Genomic DNA, 24,887 nt, shown 5'->3' with positions numbered 1-24,887 from the left:
AATCTGGAAACCCTAATAGGCCATGGACAATGAAAGCTCCAAGAACAGCCAAAAGACAAGGAAAGGGGCAGCCTCACAAGACAAAAATCTTTTAGACAATAACTGCTGTACTGTAGCCAAACACCACTGAAAAACTGTGACCTCACCCCAGTCACTCTAAAGCCAAGTTGGGAGCCTAGACTTCTACCCTTGTCAGGGTGTAATGAGACACTCCAACCCCCCTGACAGGGTGTTCAGAGAAGGCCAAATAAAGAACAAGGACTTTCATCTCTGCCAGGCTGAGACCACATAGGGAGGCTGGAATTTCACCTCTACTCAGTAGTAGCAAGGCCTCCTTCTGTGATATCGGTGCCACATGAGGAATAGGACAAAGATTTTTTGCCCCTTCCATTCAGGGCAGTTTTAAGTGGAGACCTACTGGGGAGCCAGAACTCCCACTCCTACCTAGTGATGAGTGGTTTCCTCCTCTCCAGAAGGTCTAACATAGGCCAAATGGGGAACCTAGACTTCTACTCTAACCTGACAGTACAGGGGTGGCTGTATTGAAGCAGAGTTAGATGAAGCCAGCTAAAACAGAAGGTTTAAATAAGGTCCAGAGTCACATAACATAATACCCAAATTGTGTAAGCTTAAAAAAAAAAAAAAATTACTCATCCAACCAAGAACTAGGAATATCTCAAATTCAATGAAAACAGACACTCAATAGATGCCAACAGAGATGCTAGAATTATATGACAAATATTTTAAAGCAGCCATAATTAAAATACTTCAAGCAATTATAAATATGCTTGAAAGAAATGAAAATATAGAAAATCTCAGCAAAGAAATAGAAAGTCTCAGCAAAGAAATAGAAGATCTAAAAAAGAATCAAATGGACATTTTAGAACTGAAAAATACAATAACCAAAAAAAAAAAACACCCCAAAACAAAAAAACCCTCAACTTAACGGTGGATTTAACAGCAGAATGAAGGGAACCAAGAAAAGAATCAGTAAACTTGAAGATAGAACAAAATAAATTACCCTTAATGGACAACAGATAGAAAATAGACTAGAAAAAAAGAAATAAGCAGACCTTTGGGGACCTGTGGGATCTAACAGTTCTGTTACTGGAGGCCAGGAAAGATAGAAGAAAAAGAGTAGGTGGAAAAAGTACTAGAAAAAATTTGATGAAAAGCTCACCAAATTTGTTAAGAGACATAGTTGTAGAGATTCAAGAAGCAGAGCACACCCTAAACAAAAACCTAAAGAAATTCATGCCAAAATACATCATAATACTGAAAACTAAAAACTAAAGGCACAGAAAAAAATATTGAAAACAACTAAAGAAAAATAACACCTTTCCTACAGAGGAAATACAATTTGAATGCGAGTAGCTTTCTCATCAGACATCATGGAAGCTACGAGGAAACTGCACTCCAGCCTGGGCAACACAGGAGACTCCATCTCAAAAAAAAAAAAAAAAAAAAAAAGAAGAAGAAAAGTCTCATATCAATAATCTAAGCTCTTTCTTACTTCAAGAACCTAGAAAAAGCAGAGCAAAATAAAACAGAAAGAGAAGGAAGGTATTAATAAAGGTAAAAGCAGAAATCAGTGAAATTCAAAACAGAAAGCCAAGAAAGAAAATCAAGGAAACAAAGGGCTGGTTTTATGAAAAGACCAATAAAATTGACAAACCTTTTCAAAGACTGACAAACTTAAAAAGGAGAAAGAACATACTAATGTCAGAAATAAAACAGGATATTACTACAAACCTTGCAGACATCAGAAGGATAATAAAGATATACTATGAACAACTATACACACATAAATCTGACATTTAAAAAAAATTGTTTTAGAGACATTGTCTCGCCATGTTGCTCAAGCCGTCCTCAAACTCCTGGGCTTGACCAGTCCTTCTGCCTCAGCCTCTTGAGTGGCTGTGCCTGGCTTAAATTTGACAACTTAGATGGAATTGGCCTCCTTTCAAAAATGCAAAATACTACAACTCACTCGATATTAAATACATAATATAAATAGCCTTACAATTATTAATAAAATTGAGGTCAAAATTTTAAAACTCTCCCAAAAGAAACCTTCAAGCCCAGATGATTGCAAGGGAACATTTTACCAATGTTAAAAAAAAACAAAAAAAAACCCCACCAATTTTACACAAACCTCTAGAAATTAAAAGAGGACAGAGCACTTCCAGTTCATTTTATGAACAGACAAGGCAGTACACAAAAGAAAGCTACAGACCATTATGCATCATGAATATAGAAGCAAAAATACTTAAAATATTAGCAAATGGAATTTGGCAATATATAAAAATAATTATATACCATGACTAAATTGGGTTTATTCCAGGGTGCAAGTTACAATGCTTGAAAACCAAATGTTGTCTATGTCTTGCTCAGATTTTGATAGGAATTGTGTGAAACCTGTATATCAATTTGGAGAGAATTGACACTTTTCATCTGTTGAGTCTTCCAATCTGTGGGACACCACGGATCCATCATATTAATAGGCTAAAGATGAACAACCATATAATCATGTCAGTCAATGAAGAAAAAGCATTTGACAAAAATGAAACACTCATTCATTATAAGACTCTCAAAAAAGTATAAACAAGGGAAAACTTTATCAACTTGAAAAAGAGCATCTACAAATTTCTGGAAGTTCTAGCCACCACAACAAGGCAGTGAAAGGAAATAAAAGATATGTGAATTGGAAAGGTAGAAAATAAAATGGTCTTTGTTTACAAATGACATAATTTACTGAATACTTCTAGAACTAACGACTGAGTTCAACAAGTTAGGGGGTGCATGTTAAACACATCAAAATCAATTGTGTGTCTATATACTAGCAGTGTACAGGTGGACACCAAAATTAAATATGCAGTACCATTTACTTTCTCTCAAGGATAAAAATGAAATAGATGTAAACCTAACAAAACATATATAGCACTTGTATGTTACAAACTACAAATGCTGGTGAATCAAATATACTTTTAAAGTGGAGATATACTGTATTCATAAACTAGAAGATAACATAGGAAAGGTGTCATGTCTCCAAATTGATATATAAGTTTCATGGAATTCCTGTCAAAATCCAAGCAAAACATAAACAAGCTTATTCTAAATGTTTTATTTAGAGGCAAAGGATCCAGTCCAGCTTAAACAATTTTGAAAATGAAGATTAGGAAAGTAGGAATTAGTCTACTTTGTTTCAAGACTTATTTTATAGCTACAGTAAACAAGATTGTATACAGAGAACAGATAGACACATAGATCAGTGAACAGAAGAGAGAACCCAGAAATAGATCCCCACAAATATACCCAATTGATTTTTGACAAAGGTGCAAAAGCAATTCAGTAGGGAGAGAGAACCTTTTTAACAAATGGTGCTGGAGAAATTGGACATCCATAGGCAATACAAAACACAAAACAAAAAACCTAACCTAAGTTTCACATCCTATACCAAAATTTACTCAAAATACATCACATATTTTAAGGAGAAATATCTTTAGGATCTGGGTTAACCAAAGAGATCTTAAGAGTTGACATCAGACCACAGTCTGTAAAAGGAAAAAATGGTGAATTGAATTTCGTCAAAATTAAGAACTTTCCTCTGCGAGATACTTTATTAAGAGATGAAAAGACAAGTTACAGAATGTAATAAGAAGAAACAAACTATTGATACTTTCAGTGACTTGTATGGATCACCAGGGAATTATTCCCAGAGTAAAAGACAATCCCAGTAGGTTACATATGATAAGATTCCTTTTATATGTACATTCTTGAAATAACAAAACTATAGAAATGGAAACTAGATGAGTGGTTGCTAGTATTTAAGGAGAACGTGGGGACAGAAAGGAAGTGGATGTGGGTGTCAAAGGGCAACATGAAGGATCCCTGTGGTTATGGGACTGTGGTGATGGAATATATCTTTACTCTATCAATGTCAACATCCTCACTGTGAGACTGAACAATAGTTTTACAAGATGTTACCCTTGAAGGAAACTGCGTAAAGTTTATGTCGGAGCTCTGTATTATTTCTTACAACTGCATGTGAATCTATAATCATCTCAAAATAAAAATTTCAATAATATTAATTTAATTTAGGTGTAGTTTACATACAATCAAATGCCTCCTTTTTGTGTGTACAATTTGATGAGTTTTGATGAATGTATAAATGATAAATGTGGTGGGTACACAATCCCCAAGCAGGCTCCCTTATGCCCTTTTGTAGGCCATCTTACCCCGTCCCAGACCTTGGCAACCTGCAATATGCCACTGTAAATTATTTTGTGTTTTCCAGAATTTCAGTGTTTACTTTTAAACCACAATATTTAGATCTCTATCAATATCAGTAACATTTTCTTCAATAACTTATAACTAGTTTTGTTCCATTTGTCTTTGTTTCTTATTTGGAAAATTCTATTTTGTTTAGATTAAAATTTGGAATCTCCATCCTCTACGTCTGTTATCTTCTTTCTCATGTTGTTTTCATTTCTTTGTTTCTTTCTTCCATGTATCAGGAGAACTTCTCATCTTTGCCCCTTAATCACTCATTTGATCTTCTGTAGAGTGATGTGTCTGTGACTCTCACCAACATGGATTCTAATGCTGCTCTGTGCTAAGTATTTCTTATAAACCACCTGTGGGCTCTGCTCCTCTCTTTGCTGCTCTGACTCTAACTTCCCATGGCCTTTCATCATTTAGTTTCTTCTTCTGTGGATGCTATTTCATCTCTTTGCCAAAACTCCCTCTGAACCACTGAGTCACTTCCTCTATTTAAATCTTGCCTCAAAGCCTTCTTTTCCTTTTTTATTTATTTATGAATGAAACTCTGTGAGGAGTTTTGTGGTTCTATTTAAGGGCGCTATGTAAAGCTGAAGAGTATTATATAACCATCCATAAAATGTCTCTGACTGAAGTACAACATACAAATGGAGGCTGTACAATTCATAAACTTCTTTTATAGTCACCTATCACTTAATAAATATGAGGGGCCTAACTGCATTACATTTTTTTCATGAACAAAAACCAGTCTTTGAAACAAAATTGCCTATGCTTTGGAGCCGATTCTGTCTTTCGTGGTCTAAAATTTACGCATTGTGACTTTGTACTGTTGGAGATCAATAATTCTTCCCTCAATTATACAAAGGGTTTTTGCTACCTTAAAAGATATTCCAGATATCTAGAAACCTTTTCTACGACCCAAACTCATTTTCTGTCAAAGCCACTTAAAACAATAACAAACAGGCACTACAACAATAACAACAATGAAAACTAGCCACAGACTTTACACTTTTAAAAGCTCTATTAAAATGAGGATTGATCCGATTAAAGATTAAGCATATTATGCAAGAAAAAAATGTAAAAGGCTTAAACTAGGAGACCATTCTTTGGTTTTTTGAAAGAACAGGTTTGTTATTGTTAAAGTACCAAGCACTATTTCTTCCTGGAAAGAATAAATTTTATAAAAGGAGTGGCTACATAAAATGGGGACTTTTACTATAGGATACACAGTCTGTGGAAAGTTTCATTACCTTGTAGTGCAAGCTCCCTATTGCAGTTTATTGCCAAATCTGATGCTTCACTTCAGAGAAATAGAGCTGGTTAGTGCCACTAATGGCAGAAAAATAAGTCCTTTAAGGATGGGCAGGGATTTCAGTTCAAAATGGCATCATATTCACATTTTATGAAATGTCCTTCCCTGGCTCTCTACTGAAATACTCATGAAATACTCATGAAGACATTTAAAAAGGCAAAACAGTTATGAAAACCAAAGACAGTTGTGAACCATTTAACAGCTACAGAGGAATTCTCACCAGCCACAGCAGGAAAGAACCTGGACGGGGACCAAAAATTGTGGCCCCGGCGTGCGTGCCTCCACTTCCGAAAAAGAGCCTCATCCATGAAAAATAAAACAGTAAAATAAATAAACTGGGAAATCTATAAAAATGACTGTAGTTCACAAATAGAAATGAAGAAATCCAGACAGTCTGGTTTTTTTGTTTGTTTTTGTTTTTGTCTTTTTTTTAGGGGAAAGGTTGATATAGAAATAGTTTTCTGTTTAAGTACATAGCAATATTAGAATGTATATCAATGATAGTAAAGAACTATAGAAAATCAAGTCAGTGATTTAGGAGACAAAGATGAGAAGTTCTGCTGTCTATGATGCAGAAGGTGGAGGTGAGTGTTGTATATTAGGAAAGTAGTTTTCGATTGAACCTAGTCTACTTAGAAGGTGGAGTAAGGTCATTAAGAATATAAATTAGAGTATGACTCTAGAGTTGAAAAGAGAATCTCTCCTCCTGTTAGGTAATTATATGTAATATTATATATGTATTTCTAAAATCTTTTTTTTTTTTTTTGATACAGAGTTTCACTCTGTTGCCTGGGCTGGAATGTAGTGGTGTGATCTTGGCTCACTGCAACCTCCGCCTCTTGGCTTCAAGCAATTCTCCTGCCTCAGCTCCCCAAGTAGCTGGGATTACAGGCACGTGCCACTATGCCCAGCTAATTTTTATATTTTTAGTAGAGATGGGATTTCCATGTTGGCCAGTCTGGTCTCAAACTCCTGACCTCAGGTGATCCGTCCACCTTGGCCTCCCGAAGTGCTGGGGTTACAGGCGTGAGCTACCACACCTGACCAATTTCTCAAATCTTCTAATGTGTAATCACATATGTATAAAATATACATTGCGTATATGCATATATATTTGTATGTGTAGAAAATGTGGTATGTTTTAGAAGGAGAATGAGTAGTTAACTGTGCAAGTTTAGTTATGCTAGGCTCAGAGAGAGACAAAAGCACAACACTGAGGCCTGGATTAATAGAAGAACATCGTGCTAAAAGAAACATCTAGTGAGGCCACTTAAGCTACGGTTGGGGGTCAGAAGTGATGTCTAAGATGGAGGAGGTATGGGAGTTAGGCAAAAAGAGTCAGGGAAATTGCTCCATGCAGAGGCGCTTTCGGCTGCAAATGCCTGGAGCTGGAAAAGCATAAGGAACTAGGAGACATCCAGTATGGATCAACACAGAATGAGCAGTAAGAGTTCGGAGACAGAGGTGTCAGAATGGAGAGGACTGCTGGGAGATGGGGCTGGAAAGCAAGGAAGGGGTAAGTGACACAATTCAGAAGTGTCATGTCAAGGAGTTTTGACGTAATTCTTTGAACAACAGTGGAGAAATATGAACAAGTATAGACAAGAAAGATGTCTGTGGCCGCAGTCAGATTGGAGAGGAGTCAGGGAGACCAGTGAGGTGGCTGAGGCTAGTCACATCTGGAAAGCAGACAAAAGTGAGTAATACCAAATATATAATTAACAGTAGCTGGTAATTGATTAGATTTGGATGGGGTTGGGGAGATGTGGGAGCCGGAAACAGGAGGCATTGAGACATAATGATATGAGCAAAAGCTCTGGACTCAACAGTGCTAGGCTTACTTTGTAAGCATCATCAGTCTTCTCATCTAGCAAAGGGCCTGATTAAAAAACTTACTTCATGGAGTTATTGTTAAACTTAGATAAAATAGCATATAGAGTATGCTTGGAAACAGTATAGAATTGAAATATGGCTACTATTACTTTTCTAACAATTATTACTTTATCATCAGGGCAACAAGTGAAATATGTTTTATGAGATCTTGCGTCTTGATCTTTTGCCAATATATATTTTCAATTCATGGGCTAAATAGGAGAAGTATATACCAGATCCTGCATAATGTTTACTTGGGTGTTACTCATCGAAGCAGAGACACAAGGAAAAAAATCCCTCGTGTTTTTTTTTTTTTTTGAGATGGAGCCTCACTCTGTTGCCCGGGCTGGAGTGCAGTGGCATGATCTTGGTTCACTGCAACCTCCACCTCCTGGGTTCAAGTGATTCTCCTGCCTCAGCCTCCTGAGTAGCTGGGATTACAGGCACGCACCACCACGCCGGGCTAATTTTTGTATTTTTAGTAGAGACGGGGTTTCACCGTGTTGGCCAGACTGGTCTTGAACTCCTGACCTCAGGTGATCCTTCCACTTTGGCCTCCCAAAGTGCTGGGTTTACAGGCATGAGCCACCACGCCCGGCCTATTCCCTTGTGTTTTGAAGTTTACTATTTTGTTTCTTCACACAAAAATTGTTATAAAAACCAAACATACAAACCCAAAGCTTTGAGAATGACGTGTGTGTGTGTGTGTGTGTGTTTGTGTGTGTGGTGTATAAAGGGTCGTACTCTAACATGCCATGCCGTGAAGTGCCCACAGAAGTCATTCACCTCCCATGTGAGTTTTCTAAATGTTCCGAAACGTATGTATGGAAAAATAAGCTGGCCCAACCAGTGTTTTTACATTCACCTCTAACACCACAGCTTTTATCATTGTGCAGCCTGCATCCCAGCAAGCAACAATTATAACAAATGTTTCACCACTGCATAATAAAGGTGATCCTGTTTCCAAACAGAAAGGGTTGGAACCTCACAGCCGGATGTCCTATCTCTTTCATTTGGCCAACTCTACATTTTAGGGCCTGTTCTCTAAAGCACCCTTTCTTGGTTCAAAAAATGAGGAGTTCTATCAGCCACAAGTGATAGAACACTTAGCTAACAGTGGTATAAAAACAGGGCTTATTTTAATCACTCACCAAAGTGGTAGGAAGTTGCCAACATTAATTTACTTACCCAACAGTGTTACAAGGGACCTGAGCTGTTTACTTGTTTTCACTCCACAATCCTCTGCCATCAGCTTTTCACCCTCATGCATGTCACATCCCTGCTGTAAGATAGCTACCTCAGCCCCAGACATCATGTTCATAGCAGAAACTGGGAGGAAGGTGCTGTGTGATGAAGTCTCCTTCTACCTGCTCCTTTTATAAGACAGCTTCCTCAGTAGACTCCTGTTTATGTCTCATTGGTCAGAACGAGTTCCATGCCCACTTCTGGCTACAAGGGAGGCTAATAAGACCATTCGTATCTTGCTTTTAAAAAATCTCTATAGCAGGAGTCAGTCAAAAGAGAATGGGGTTGGAAATGACGTTGGGTTAGTAGCTGTGTCTATTGCTATATAATATACCCCCAAATGTAGTGGCTTTAAACAAAATAAGTGTTTCTTATTTTTCACAGTTTCTGTGGGTCTGAAATTCAGAAGCAACCTTGGGTGATCTTGACTGTCACATGGCCTGGGCTGCAGTCATCTGAAGGTTTGGACTGTGGTTGCAAGTGCTGCTTCCAAAGTGGCCCAGGGACATGGCTGGCCAGCTCGACCTGGCTATTAGTGGTCAGCTTCAGTTTCTCCCCAGTAAACCTCTCCACAGGGCACAGCCGCTGGCTTCCTCCAGAGCAAATGATTCAAGATATCAAAGCAGATGCTGTAATACCTTTTATGACCTGTTCTCAGAGGTCAGACATCCTTACTTCTGCAGTATTTTATTGAACACAGAGGTCATCCCTGTTCAATATAGAGGGACATCAAAGGCATAGCTAGTAGGAAGCAAGGATCATTGGTTGCCGTCGTGGAGAATGGCTACCATAGCAGCAAAGATCTAAGGTGCTGCTCCTATTTTATCTCCTCTCTCACTCGGCGTTGGTTTTTTGCACTCATAGTAACATTTTTACAGCTTTTCATGCTCCCTGTCCATGAGCAGGAATGAGTGAATATGTGATGAAGGAAGAAGATAGTTGATCTAAAGCTATTTTTAGTTGTCAAAAAACAATTATCCATACTTCCCTTTTTCACCAGAAAAATCCCTCTGAACTACCAGCCACCAAAAGAAAGAAAAGAGTACACAATGGGGTGTGAATGGCAATTCCTACTTTCCATTCCTGGGCAAATTTGTTGGATCCCAAAAAAAAAAAAAAAAGCCGGACATCACTGAGTGATTTTTAACAAAATCATAAGCAAAATTCCACTATAATAACGTAGAGTGAATGGTGTGAATTGTTTTTCCAGTAGTGAACTGTTCATATAGTATATCTAGATGAGACATAAGGGCAAGGAACTGTAACATTTTGAATACAGTTTTGTGCTTTAGGGCAGATATTTTTTCCTACATGAAGAAAATATAGGTAATTTGATTCAGTGAATCTCATACTGTAACCAATTTGGTTTGTTTGCCCTGGGTTTTTAGAACAGTCCTTTCACTACTATTGCGAAGTGTTATTAAAAGCAAACAACAAACAAAAGAAACCCGTGGCAAATAAATAAATAAACAGAAAACTTAGCCACTTCAGCTCATCATTTTGAAGTTACTTCTGGTTGACTTTGGTAGCCACCTATAGTTCAAGATAGTGGTGACCAAGAATTATTCAAATCAGAGACTAGACATAAGAGTACTTCGGAGAGCCCAGGCCACCCTTCTGAAGGGTTCAGGCCATTGGGCTTCCCATATTCTTATGCCTCATTCTCTTTTATGTGAAGGTACAAACGTCTCTGTAGTATGTCTACCCAGTTCACATATCTTGACACTAAATTCACTAAGAAAGGAGCATTTCTAATATCCATTATGCTAAAGAACAAAGCCCCTGGTGTTTATCAATCTTGAAGATAGCTGAAACCCATCTTGTGAAAACTGTATCTGGAGTTGGCCTTTTGTTTAAGATTTTTTCCATGCTAGCCCACCATTCCTGTAGTGTGTATCCCTGATAAGAACAGATGACCAGCTCAAAGGTGTACATTAAAATGAACACTTGCAGATACATTACTGATCTATGCTGCAGTATCTTAAAGAAGGCTACAATCTCATGACAACTTCTCTCTGACTAGGCAAGTTTGCATCCTACCACAAACAACTGCCCTCATTTATGCCAGTGTCTTGAATGAAGTCAAGAGCCTCTATTTATAATAAATAGTACTGTAGACAACCTTTCCCACTTTGCTGCTGTTCTGCTGGCTGGATGCAGAGAATACCTTTTCTGGCATGGACAATAGAAGAGAGCTAGTTGATAAAATAGCGATAATCCATTAACATTGGAAAATTTATGATTAAAAAAGCCTACATGTAGAAGGTAGAGTCCTGAGTCCAAGGCCAAATCACTCAGGAACTAAAATTTAGTTTGTCCTTGTTAAAATCCTCCTCCCTTTTCCAGATCTCATTTGCTATCCTGTGATTGATCCTCTTATTCATACCAGTATTCTCTCATGATGAGAATTTCATATCCAGTCTACACAATACCTTAACTGAAAGCTACTTACCATACTGCAGCATTTTGTGTCACGATATAGAAAGATATGCTATTTGATTTTTTTAAGGCATTGTGGCTAATGCATGGCCCTCCATCCTAAATTAAATAGTTAGATGAAAGAAAATGTAATGTCATATTTTGGACCCTTCAGCTTTTTAAGGAACAAGTCCACAAGAGGTCATATCTTAATCTTCACAGAAGGTTTATTTTGCAGAGAAATGCAATCCTTTTTCTCAGACAGAATAGGGAGGAAGGATTTACTGTCAGAATCACCTAAATAAATAGAGCTTGTTTTTAAGTTTTTGGTTTGGTAATAGATGGATTTCTTTTAAAAAATCGAAGTCAGCTGTTTAACACCTGCAAAAGATTCAGGATATATTATGTTCAGTAAGTGTTAACTTTTTAAAAGAGGCAAAAATTCAGCAAATAGGAACAAAAAAATCTCAGTACAATAAATGTTAGCATCTGAGAATCTCTCTTTAGCTTATTCATGAGTGTTACTTAGAAGTCTCTCTGAGGCTCATTAGGCCATTTAAAATCACAGGTCTATCCATATGTAGACAAAATGTTTAAGAAAGGATTACACACCCACAAAAGAAGTAAAGGAAAAATAAAAGGCCTGAAGACCGTGCCTTGAAAGTCCCAGGGTGCATTCTCTTGTCAAAAGGTAATTATACTCCACTCACCTCCCCACCCAAGGATGTAACTACTTGTTCCATGAAGTTTTACAGGAGGAAAAAAAATCTCACATTTTACATAGGTGCAATCCCAGTCTGGAGGTAATTTTGAAATTTATAACTGGGAATCACATATCCCTTATTCTGCATTTTCTATGCACCCTTTGATTATGGTGACCATAGTTACCATATGCAAATCAGGCAAGTGTGGCCAATGTAGTCATGATCATTCTACCTGGGGTTGGCAATCTTCCAAAGTAGTAGTACAGTAGGTGAGGCTCTAGGGGCAGTCATGAGTAATGAGATGAAGCACCGTGTCCACACTTAACATTAGGAAAATTCATGCACTTTAAACTTGAGCAAAATTGTAAGTGCGAGCGTGTTTCCACTAGCAATGGACAACTGAAGACTTCCTCTGGGATATTAACTTCAAAACATCCTGATCCTCATTTATAATACACCTCAGATACTGGGAACCATGGGGTTTGTGATATTGTGAAATATATAGGACATTTAGTCTTGCTCTAGAGAAAGCCCTAAAAGCCTTGGAATCTCCAGGGATTAGTGTGTCTTTTTTATGCTAATGAGACAGCATGACTCATTAGATAGCAGTGATTGGCAGCCCCTATACAGTTTAGAATGAGTTTGGTTACCAGAAAAACCAAAGCCTAATTAGGGGGTTGGAACTTTCAGCCCCACTTCCCCAAGCTCCAGGGAGGGCAGAGGTGCTGAAGGTTGAGCTAATCACCAGTGCCCAATGATTTAATCAATCATGTTCATGTAATGAAGCCTCCATAAAAACCCAAAACAAGGTTCAGATGAGTTTTCAGATAGCCTAATGGGTAGAGGTTCCAGGAGAGTGGCACACTTTGTTATAGAACCCAACTAGGGCCCACTTTCTCCATACAGTAAGACCAGATACCACACTGAGGTTTTGCAGGAGTAGAAAGGAAGGCATTTTGTTGCCATTGCTTTTGGTGTTTTAGGCATGAAGTCCTTGCCCATGCCTATGTCCTGAATGGTAATGCCTAGGTTTTCTTCTAGGGTTTTTATGGTTTTAGGTCTAACGTTTAAGTCTTTAATCCATCTTGAATTGATTTTTGTATAAGGTGTCAGGAAGGGATCCAGTTTCAGCTTTCTACATATGGCTAGCCAGTTTTCCCAGCACTGTTTATTAAATAGGGAATCCTTTCCCCATTGCTTGTTTTTCTCAGGTTTGTCAAAGATCAGATAGTTGTAGATATGTGGTGTTATTTCTGACGGCTCTGTTCTGTTCCATTGATCTATATCTCTGTATTTGTACCAGTACCATGCTGTTTTGGTTACTGTAGCCTTGCAGTATAGTTTGAAGTCAGGTAGTGTGATGCCTCCAGCTTTGTTCTTTTGGCTTAGGATTGACTTGGCGATGCGGGCTCTCTTTTGGTTCCATATGAACTTTAAAGTAGTTTTTTCCAATTCTGTGAAGAAAGTCATTGGTAGCTTGATGGGGATGGCATTGAATCTGTAAATTACCTTGGGCAGTATGGCCATTTTCACGATATTGATTCTTCCTACCCATGAGCATGGAATGTTCTTCCATTTGTTTGTATCCTCTTTTATTTCGTTGAGCAGTGGTTTGTAGTTCTCCTTGAAGAGGTCCTTCACATCCCTTGTAAGTTGGATTCCTAGGTATTTTATTCTCTTTGAAGCAATTGTGAATGGGAATTCACTCATGATTTGGCTTTCTGTTTGTCTGTTATTGGTGTATAAGAATGCTTGTGATTTTTGTACATTGATTTTGTATCTTGAGACTTTGCTGAAGTTGCTTATCAGCTTAAGGAGATTTTGACAAATGGGATCTAATTAAACTAAAGAGCTTCTGCACAGCAAAAGAAACTACCATCAGAGTGAACAGGCAACCTACAAAATGGGAGAAAATTTTCTCAACCTACTCATCTGACAAAGGGCTAATATCCAGAATCTACAATGAACTCAAACAAATTTACAAGAAAAAAACAAACAACCCCATCAAAAAGTGGGCAAAGGACATGAACAGACACTTCTCAAAAGAAGACATTTATGTAGCCAAAAAACACGTGAAAAAATGCTCACCATCACTGGCCATCAGAGAAATGCAAATCAAAACCACAATGAGATACCATCTCACACCAGTTAGAATGGCAATCATTAAAAAGTCAGGAAACAACAGGTGCTGGAGAGGATGTGGAGAAATAGGAACACTTTTACACTGTTGGTGGGACTGTAAACTAGTTCAACCCTTGTGGAAGTCAGTGTGGCGATTCCTCAGGGATCTAGAACTAGAAATTCCATTTGACCCAGCCATCCCATTACTGGGTATATACCCAAAGGACTATAAATCATGCTGCTATAAAGACACATGCACATGTATGTTTATTGCGGCATTATTCACAATAATTCAAAGACTTGGAACCAACCCAAATGTCCAACAATGATAGACTGGATTAAGAAAATGTGGCACATATACACCGTGGAATATTATGCAGCCACAAAAAATGATGAGTTCACGTCCTTTGTAGGGACATGGATGAAATTGGAAATCATCATTCTCAGTAAACTATTGCAAGAACAAAAAACCAAACACCACATATTCTCACTCATAGGTGGGAATTGAACAATGAGAACACATGGACACAGGAAGGGGAACATCACACTCTGGGGACTGTTGTGGGGTGGGGGAAGGGGGGAGGGATAGCATTGGGAGATATACCTAATGCTAGATGACGAGTTAGTGGGTGCAGCGCACCAGCATGGCACATGTATACATATGTAACTAACCTGCACATTGTGCACATGTACCCTAAAACCTAAAGTATAATAATAATAAATAAATAAAGAAAGAAAGAAAGAAAGGAAGGCGTTTATTGGCAGAGCTCTAAGCAAGGCAAATCAGGGCAGCTGATGCTTCTTTCTCACCTGAACTCCTCAATGACTTGCAGGTAAGGATTTTTTAAGGCAGGCACAAATTTCAGGAAAGCACAAGTTACAGGCAAACTCATAAATCAAAACATGGACCATATACATTGGTTTGACCTCAAAAGGCAGGACCTCTTGAAGTAGGGAACCCAGAGGTCAGAGGTGGATTCAAAGCTTTTCTCATTGTGGCTGGTTCAGGACATGAAGCTTTGTTTAAAATTGAGGATCAGCAGAAAATAATATTAGCTCTAGCTCATGGGCATGACTTCCTCCAGGCCCTCAGGAAGAAATTTGGAACAGAGAACAGTGGTCAGAGTTCAGTCCTCAGTTTTTCATGCAGGCAGATCTGTTTGGTGGGGGTCTGGGTTTCTGAAAAACAAGTCAGGGTTGCATGTGAAGATATCTTGAGTTTCTACAGAGAATCAAACATTGTTTTGACTAACTTCCTTGGCTGTTGTTTTAGACTACTGTTACCTTTTTGCTTATTAAGTTGCTTATTTACTTCTCAAGGCTAGCTAGGTGCCTGGAATTTCCCTTGAAGGAGCTCAGGATTTTCCTATATTTCCATGCTTCGGGGTCCCCCACAGGCTCCTAAAAGAGGGGTCCCTGCTCCATCTCAGCCTGGAAAGGGCATGGAAGCTCTGTGTCCCTTCTCCCATTCCCCACCCTATACATCTCTTTCACCTGGCTGCTTATTTGTATCCTTTGTAGCATCCTTTGTAATAAACAGTAAATGCGAGCAGTATTTACCAGACTTCTCTGAGCTGCTCAAGCAAGTTAATCAAACCCAAGAAGGGGGACCATGAATCTTGATTTATAGCCAGTCAGTCAGAAGCACAGGTCACAACCTGGGGCTTGTGACTGGCATCTGAAGTGGGAGGCAGTATTGTGGGACTGAGCTTTAATCCGTGTGATCTGCTGATGTCTCCAGGTAGATAATGTCAGCACTGAGTAGAATTACAGAGCACTCAGTTGATGTCCACTAGAGAACTCATTGCTTGGTGTATGGGGAGAAATCCCCACACATCTGGTGTCAGAAGTATTGTACTTACTGGTGTGTGAGAGTAAGAAAAACACTTTGTTTTTTTTCTATGTCTATTAAGATTTCATAGAAAACTGACTCCCTCCCATCCCCTCCCCACCCCCCCAAAAAATCCACCTACTTTCTCTGGGAAGAAGGAGAAGAGTTAATTTTTTGTTTGATTTACGTAGCTTGAACAGAGTCATTATTCTTTTTCTGTTTTGTGAATGTGGACCTAAGTTATATTTATCTCATTCCATTCTACATTTTTGGTGTCTCCCAAAGGAAAAGATGTGTTTGAAAATGAAAGGTCATATGTATTGTGAACATGGAAAAGGTTACTTCCATTTTTGTTACTGTTCTTTCACAGCTTTTGGAACTTGTGCCCTGTCAGTAGTGAAATAGGATTCCTTTGCATTTTTTTAATTCGTGAATTTACTTTTCTCACTTTATATCAGTAAATTATCCTTTTAAAATTTACTTTAGATGACTTTTCTGCTTAAAAGAAAAGTAACCCTAGACTTTTTTCTGTAAATAGAAATTTTAATAAAGACAATTTCTCAGTCATTCTTTATTAATTAATTCCAAGAGGCTTTGATGTTCTAGTTAAGAAAGAGATCAGGGCGATTTTCCTGATTTGCTGGCTGTCAGGTTGAAGTGAAGGACAACATCTTTTGTTAAAGCCTGTGTAGCCCTGAAACTTCTGCAAATGTCGCTTCTCAGAGGGTTGTGAGAGTAGGTTAGTTTTTCCACCTGTGCTCAAGACCACCCCCTTCCTTTCTTCAGGGCAGACTTCTGAAATCTGAGCTTGTGCTTTTTTATCTTGGGTGCTTATAAATATTTAAATTCCATCATAAACACATCCCACTGGCTTGGACACATTTGAGAAATGGCTCTAGTGGAAGAATGTGGAAGAAATTTGGTTGTTTGAAGTTCCCTTTCCCACTGTGGGAACCTTCAGACTTCTTGGCTGTGCTAAAAACTACTGATCAGCCTGTGATGGGAAGATGGATACTCCATTGCTTGACTCTCAGTTGACCCTTGTCAATTATGTTGAGAAGATGAGACAATCTCTGCAGTGAATTTTAAGTTCATGTGTTTATTGAGCATATTAAGTGTCAACATTCACTCTCAGACATTGTCACTTAAGTAGGTAACTGCGTGAAATGGCCTGGGATTTGGCAGTCTATTATTAGTTTTCTATTATTGCCATCACAAAGTTCCAGAAATGTCATGGCTTTAAACAAAACAAATGTATTATCTAACAGTTTTGTAGGTCAGAAGTCTCACATAGGTCTCACCAGGCTAAAATCAAGGTGCTGGCAGATGTGTTCCTTTCTGGAGGCTTTGGGGGAAAAGCCATTTCCTTGATCATGTGTGTTACTGGCAGAATTCAAATCCTTGTGATTGTGCGACTGAGGTCCCTGTTTTCTTTGCTGGTTGTCAATAGAACGCTGTCTCTGGCTTCTAAAGCCTGCTGCATTCCTTGGCTCATGGCCCCTTCCTTCATCTTCAAGGATCAGCAAGGGTGAGTTGAGCCCTTCTCTTATTGCATCTCACTTCCTGCAGCCAGGAAAGGATAATCCAGGATAATTTCTCCGTATCAAGGTTTGTGACCTTAATTACATCCATACTTATTCATTTACATCACAGGTTTCAGGGATTAGGACATAGCATCTTTGGGGAGCCATTATTCTCTCTGCCATAGTCACGGTGTTGTTTAATGGACAGAGATGCAAAGAGGCATTCCATTTTACTTAGATTCCATTTCTGAGACTCTACCCTCTCTTTAAAAAGCCTTCCTTGTAATTTTTTAAAACATTTTTATCAAAGTAATTCATACATATGGTTTGAAGAAACAAGTAATATGGATAGATATATAATGAAAAACAGCATAACCTTATGCCACCTCTCCTCTTCAGATTCTTGTCTCTGGAAAACTCTGAAAGTTATTTATTCAGCTAATTATATCTGTGTTTCTAAATAATACAATTAATACTATTTCCTAATATTTTTTGAATTTTAGACATTTATTCTGTTCCATGGACAATGAGGATTTAGCTGTCTTGTTCCATTTTCTACACAACTCACAACCTGCTTCTCTCTCTCCCTTCCCAATATAATCTTATATCACTATTTTGGTTAAATAAGTAGCTAATATTTACATTACCGTGAGTATATAAATGTTTCTCATGGTTGAGACACATAGTGTTTTATGAGTTTTCGTGGTTGTTGTTGTTGTTGAGACAGAATCCTGCTGTGTTGCCCAGGCTGGAGTGCAGTGGTGTGATCTTGGCTCACTGCACCCTCCGCCTCCTGGGTTCAAGCAATTCTCCCCTCTTAGCCTCCCAAGTAGCTGGGACTACAGTCATTGTGCCTGGATAATTTTTGTGTGTTTATTTTTTTATTTTCATTTTTTTTCAGTAGAGATGGGGTTTTAACGTGTTGGCCAGGCTGGTCTCAAACTCCTGACCTTAAGTGGTCCACCTGCCTTGGCCTCCCAAAGTGCTGGGATTACAGGTTTGAGCCACCACACCCGGCCCTTATGAGTATTTTCCTGAATTTAACAATTTGACTTCATTCATACACTGCTTAATTTTCTGTGTTTGTTCTAGTAATTCAGACCTAAATTCTTTACTGGAGTTGTAAAACTGTGTGATACAATATTTAAAAATCAAGAAATTTACAAATTATAATTTACCTAAAGACGTTCCTCTTGGAGCCCTCTATCCTGTCACTCTGATGTGGATTAATTCTCTATAGACATTGATGTTCGACTGCTTCCTGAATTGTCCTCTCACCACCAACTTGGGACCATTTTCTAGAACCCTATTTTCCTATTGGAAAAAGATACATAGGATATAATTTTGTGGAGATTTTGCATGCATCTTTATCCCATCTTTACCTTTGATTGGTAATCGGCCAGATGCCAGTCCTATTCTACCTTCAGAGTTGCTGTTGCATGACTCATCCCATTCTAATTCTTCATCTTTTGATTGTGGATTTTTTTCCCTTCTAGAAACTTTAAAAATAATCTTTTAATATCTGGTGACTATTTCTCAGTAATATGTTTTAGTGTAGATCTTTTGTCCAACCTTGTGCTAGTTGGTTATTCTTTGATTCATTTACTCATAAGTTTCAGGCCGCACACGTGGCTCATGCCTGTAATCTCAGCACTTTGTGCGACCAAGGTGGGAAGATCCCTTGAGGTCAGAAGTTTGAGACCAACCTGGCCAACATAGCAAGACCCCATCTCTATTGAAAAAATTCAAGCAATTTGGAAGTTTTCTTATATTAATTCTTTGAGAATTTCACACCACAGCTCAATCTGTTGTTACTTTCTAGATAGATCATCCTAGTTTTCTATCTCTTTTAGTTCTGTAATATAGCTCATCTATCCAATTGTCTGCATTCACACTCTCATTCTCTGAATGAAAGAGCATCCTGTTTTTATTTTTTTATGATTGTAATATTTTACCTGAGTAAATGTGGTACAGTTGGTTATACTTTTCTTCTGGTTCCTGGTTTCCTGTTCCATTGTTTCCCTTTTTTGCCTCACTTTGTCTCTGTTGTCATGTTTGAGGCAGTAAGATGTACAGGTTAGAAGCATGAGCTCTGGATAAAAACTGAAAGACTATGAAACTGGCCATACTACTTAGTAGCTTGTGACCTTGAGCAAGTTACTTGGCCTTTATGTACTTTACTTTCCTTACTAAAAAAATGAGAATAGTAATGGTACTTACTTCTAAAACTGGTATAAAGTAGTAATTAAGTTTATGTGTATATATGAAAAACATTAATATATATATAAAGAAGTTAATTGGCATAAAAATTAAAATGTGCTTAGAATGGTGCTTGACACACAGAAAGACAGCATTGACTATTGATATTTCAGAATGTGGCACTGATAAGCTGACTGGGAGCTTTGTATGTGTGAGCAGGATTTGACGACTGACAGCTTCTTGAGTGGAAGCAGATAAGATGGTAAGCTGGCTTTTTCATTGAAGGACCCCAAATATCAGCATCTACACATCCATTCTCTTGGTCTGTTCAGTTCTCCAGAGGGAAACTCTACACATCTCTGCCTGTGGGGTTTAAACCTGATTGTCTTTGTTCTAGGAGCTCAGTCAGGGAAGGAGGATAGGGAATGTCAAATTTGGCATGTGAATTTTCAGTTAATTGTCTGGTTTTCTGCATGGAATATCACTTTCGTTCCCAGCTGTGGATGGTGTTACAAAATCTATAGCTTCTACATTCAAAACCTCTAGAAGCTGGGGGAGGGGCAATCACCTCAAGCAACGATGAGCCGTTGCTCCTGTTTTCATTGTTACCCTGCACACCCACTTTCCTCAGGTTACTCCAGTCCCAGGATTCACATGTTTGAACTGGCTTCTTTCTCACTGCCGCCACCCCCAACCCACAGTTTCATTTTTTCCCCATCTTCTAAGTTGATTACCACTTATCCACTGCATTTTCAGCCTATAAAATGTTGTTACCATCTATCATCATCTGTTGTTTCTACTCCTCTTCTCTTTCCCCTTCTAGGTTTGTTCTTGAAAAAAAAAATCTCTACTGTCATTTTGGTGGAGAATTATGAGGGAAGAATAATAAACACTGTGTTCAACCTACCACATCTAATTGTTGCTCTCCAAGCAAGGGCTAGCTTCATTGGCAGAAGGGGACAGGGAGGAAGCAGACATTTAAGCAGAAATTCTTGTTTTGAGTTTTGTCTCCTTTTCTCTGACACTGGTGGACTCTGTTGATGTAGTAGTTGTGATTTCTTGAGGAGACTTTCAATTTTACTACAGCTCCCTCCCAGAGAGTGGCAGATTAATTATTTTTTAGCTGCATCAGTAGTTGATAGTCTAGTCCCTTCTACCTTTTTCTAGTGGCCATTTGGTGGCCCCACAGCTCCCATATCCCCTCCAACCTCTGTGTTCTTTTATGAGGAGCTGAGGAACCGCTGAGTTCTTTCCACCCTCAAAATTTCATAGAGAACTGAAATGGGTATACCCGCAATTTTTCTTCCCACAAACACCGTACCGTTATAGCCCCTTCATGTCCTATTGGCATGAGCTGATCCAACAGATCTCAATTCCTCAGTAATCTCTAGATGAGAAGCAAGCACTAGCCTCTATTTTTAATTTGTGCCACCTACACCCATACATACTTCAGAAGACTTATGGCAAGCTTCTTAGGAACTCCTTCACCAGCCTTCTCTGAAGGCTTCCAGGTTCTATGAGTGAGCAAGCTTGAAGCGGAGAGGCGGTGGCTATACTTGGAAATGGTGGAGATAATTTATTTTTGTCCATTTCTTTTGTGTGTATTTGGAATTACAGGGCCCCCCAATATTTTTAGCCACCAGTTTATTTACCATGCAAGCAGTTTGGTAATTTGGAACTCTTCATCCTTCAACAGTTTTTATTGAACATTCAAGATGTTAAGACTTAATTTGGAAACTCTTATAAAAATCTATAATCTCAATAGTATTCTTAATGCAATGGTCAGTAATTATTAGGCCTTTGATAAGCAGAGACCTCGGGACTCCCATGGCACAATCAGTCTTGGCCCAACACTTCAACTTTCTTCCATGTGACAATGTTGCAGTTGAAGCCATTGGAGACCCAGTCTTTCTCTGTTACACAGATTCCTGGATCAGCACATTCAGAAAAGGGTGTCTCTGTTACCAGAGATTTAAAGTGAGTGTTTCATGATAGGAATTTTGCTTCTGAATTCACGTTTGCCCGAAGAAATTACAATCCAAATCTTGTACCCAGCCACTGGAATAGTTGCCATGGCATTTCTATTTGTCTTGAAATTATATTTGTCCCTAAGATACCATGTAATAGTAAAAATTTAAGAACAACTCCCAAAGCCTCTAAGCAGTTTTATCTGAATTACAGATTGTCATCAGACCACTAAAATATATATATATAATATTTAAAAGAAGATAAGTTACAAAATTTCTAGCACATGTTGGTCACTATTGTATTAAAGACAATATGAAAAATAAAAAATTTCAAAGGAAATACACTGAAGTCTTAACACTAATGGTGTTTGGAATGAGATTGTGGTGTAAAAGTTAGGGCTAACTTTCCCCTTTTAAAAAATGTTTCTCTGCATGTTACAAATTTCTTGTACTGAAATTATATTCTTTTTGAGTTAGAAAAAATAATTTACACAAGCACATGATATAAATTACTAAATTAAATTAGAAGTAGCATATTTGTAGGTAAAATTAAGTATTTAAATTCTCTGTTCATATTTTTAAAAAAATTTTGGAGAGAGTACAGATTCTAAATCTTTACCCCATCACACTACTGAATTCTGAAAAGAAATGGATGTCTGTAAAGGCTAACTTAAAGGACTATGGAGTGAAGCAAATATGGTAGTTTTTATATTGACTATTGCTGGTTCAGTTTATCAAGGAAGGAAGGAAAGGGAGAGACTTATTTTTCTGAGGCAGACCCAACTTAAAGTTTCTTTAAAAGCTTCTAGTAAGTTAAGACATGTTTAGAAAGCTGCAAACCAATACGTGTTCCAATTCACATTGCCCTTTGTTTTTGCCTGTGTGTTTACTAATTTTTAGGCTGTCAAGTAATAGAAAAGGTAGCCTTGGGTGGAGCAGACATCTCGTTGTTCTAGAGAAGGCTTAGGTGTCCAGTGGATAGCAAGCAATGAGCCCCCAAATTCTGGGGAAAATAAAAATATCACGAAGGCAATCTTTTTTACCTTTTTTATGTCTAAATTTTTTAAGAAAATCATAGATTTCCAAGCAAAGCAGAAAGACCATAGTTTCTTTAGAACGTCACTTTCAGACTAAAAGAGGATTATCATGAGTAATTTTCCAATGAGAATATTTAGCAACTTTAATGGAACATAATCCTCTCAGATTTCAGAGGCTTTCTACTCCTGCTGATCTTCTATAAGGACAAAATTCTTTCCTGACTTGTACTTCCTTCACACTGTATATAGGGCACCATATAGCCAACACAGAAAATCTTCTAGCAGAATCCTAGTGCAAATGAGATGAAACCATGGCTAAAGGCCCATTTCTTATAAACAGACCATGTCTGTTTGCTCCAACTCAAATTCTTGTAGCGGCCAAACTGGCTGGACAGTTTCACTTAATTGAGTGGCAGGGGGAGGGGTGGATGGATTGAAGGGTGGGGGGACTGGGGGGAAGGATATTGAGTGAGTCATAAGGATTAGCTGTGCATATTATTTTACTCAGGGTACTCTCTTCCTTAATTCCTATGACTTACCCCTATGGATTTTCCACATTTAAGCAACAAGTAGCCACTGTAAATTACCACTTAATAGGATCAGTTCCCCATGTCAGAAACCTAAAGTACTTCCACAGAATGGGAAATTAATATTTGGCTTTTGCTTTCTGAGAATCCATGCATATGATCACCATACTACAAAGAATTTCAAATTCATATTTACATAAATGGATTTGTTCTCTTTGCATTTGTAATAGTAACATAAAGTAGTCTTCATAGTTGAGCCCTTATTGTTGAGTCCAAAAAGGATGACGAAAACATGTGGAGCTTGGGATATGGGCCAAGATGGTAAACATAATGGTTACAGTTTGGTTGTCTGGGACTGTTGCCTTAAAGTTGTTGTATTCACAATATATTATATATATGAACAAGAATATTTTTGTGACATGAGTAGACTTCTGCTCAAAAAACAATTTATAAAACATTTTAGAACCTTAAGTAGACCTTCTAGCTACCTTTAGATGTACTCTATAAATCAAATATTATCTTTCTTAAGCACTTACTTCTTCCCCATGCCTAATTATGTTAATTATTGCACAATACATTAATTATATTAATAGGTATATTATGCTTAATATGTTAATTATTTAAAAACTACTTTCTCATAATTCTTGCTGTAAGTCATTTTAATGAAATAGCAAGATATAGAGAGATCAATTCATCCCTATAATTTTTTTTTTTTGAGACAAGGTGAAAATCTGTCGCTCAGGCTGGAGTGCAGTGGCTGGATCTCAGCTTACTGCAACCTCTGACCTCCTCGGCTCAGATGATCTTCCCACCTCAGCCTCCCGAGTAGCTGGGACTACAGGCATGTGCCAAGATGCTTGACTGCCTGACTAATTTTTGTATTTTTTTGTAGAAACGGGGTTTCACCATGTTGCCCAGTCTGATCTCGAATTCCTGGGCTCAAGCCGTCCACACTCCTCGGCCTCCCAAAGTGCTGAGATTATAGGCAGGAGCCACCACACCTGGCCATTCATATAAACATTTGAGCTGAAATCTTAGGAGGACCTAAAGATTGTAACTAGAAGTCACTGACAGGCACCCTCAAGGTCTGGTTCTTCTCCAGAGGAAAAGGCAAGAGCCCATCCGGACCAAATATACTTGGGCCTTTTGCACTTGGCTGTCTGATATTTCCTCTGGAATAGAAAAGAAAGACTCAGGAAAAACTGATATTGGGGCTTCCTACTGTTGGAGAACTAAGGATCTCAAAGAATGAAGATGGATTCTATAGAAACAGGAAACAAGTGGCGCTGCATGAAATCCTGGAGTGACCTGGCCCTCTACTTGAAGATGCAAGAAATGGTTTTTGGGCTCAAGGTCAATCAGTATTCTCTCTTACGAACCTACAGTGTATATGAGACTGTGTAGACTCCTGAAAACTACTTGACTAATTTATGTGAGAAACTTTTTTTTTTTTTTTTTTGCCTTTAGTACTGATATAAGACAGAACTTTTTCTCCTCACAGCTGGATCATACCCAGAAGCCATGTTTCTTACTGATCATGAGCTATCATAGCTATTGGGGTTTAGAAAGAATTGAAGTCAGCATGATCAATAATTCTTCCCAGAAGTCAGGCCCAGCTTTCTGGTGAGTGTGGAATCAGATATAAACTTTTGATATATGTTAGATATACACTAGATATATCAAAAGTTTAATGGAGCCAAACCAAGACAGCCTGCTATATCCACTCAGTGATGGCAGCCAGAAATTATTAAAGTCTTGGCTTAAGAATCCTATCTTTATCTTCATACTAGAACCTTTCTTGACATCAGATTTATAGTATTCAAGTCAAATGGAAAGTCAAATGGATGTCT

At 38.2% G+C, this 24,887-nt stretch overlaps 1 protein-coding gene across 17 annotated transcripts in view; it reads left to right on the top strand.

Moving 5' to 3' along the window:
* The window catches only part of SUGCT (succinyl-CoA:glutarate-CoA transferase), a 735,129-nt gene that overhangs the window by 534,859 nt on the left and 175,383 nt on the right, over positions 1–24,887 (top strand). The window contains exon 13 of one of the 17 annotated variants that reach the window (XM_063725730.1): positions 19,680–21,686. The exons of the other annotated variants lie outside the window; for them this stretch is intronic. Coding sequence (XP_063581800.1) covers positions 19,680–19,700 — 21 coding nt within the window. The 3' untranslated portion in view covers positions 19,701–21,686. Of the gene's footprint in view, positions 1–19,679; positions 21,687–24,887 lie in introns of those variants that run through there. 17 annotated transcript variants of the gene reach the window in all.

Source organism: Pongo abelii, chromosome 6, assembly GCF_028885655.2.
Source record: "Pongo abelii isolate AG06213 chromosome 6, NHGRI_mPonAbe1-v2.0_pri, whole genome shotgun sequence".
NCBI classification, from domain to species: Eukaryota; Metazoa; Chordata; class Mammalia; order Primates; family Hominidae; genus Pongo; species Pongo abelii.
The sequence above is the reverse complement of the archived record's forward strand: the minus strand, read 5'-3'. Positions and strand labels throughout refer to the sequence as shown.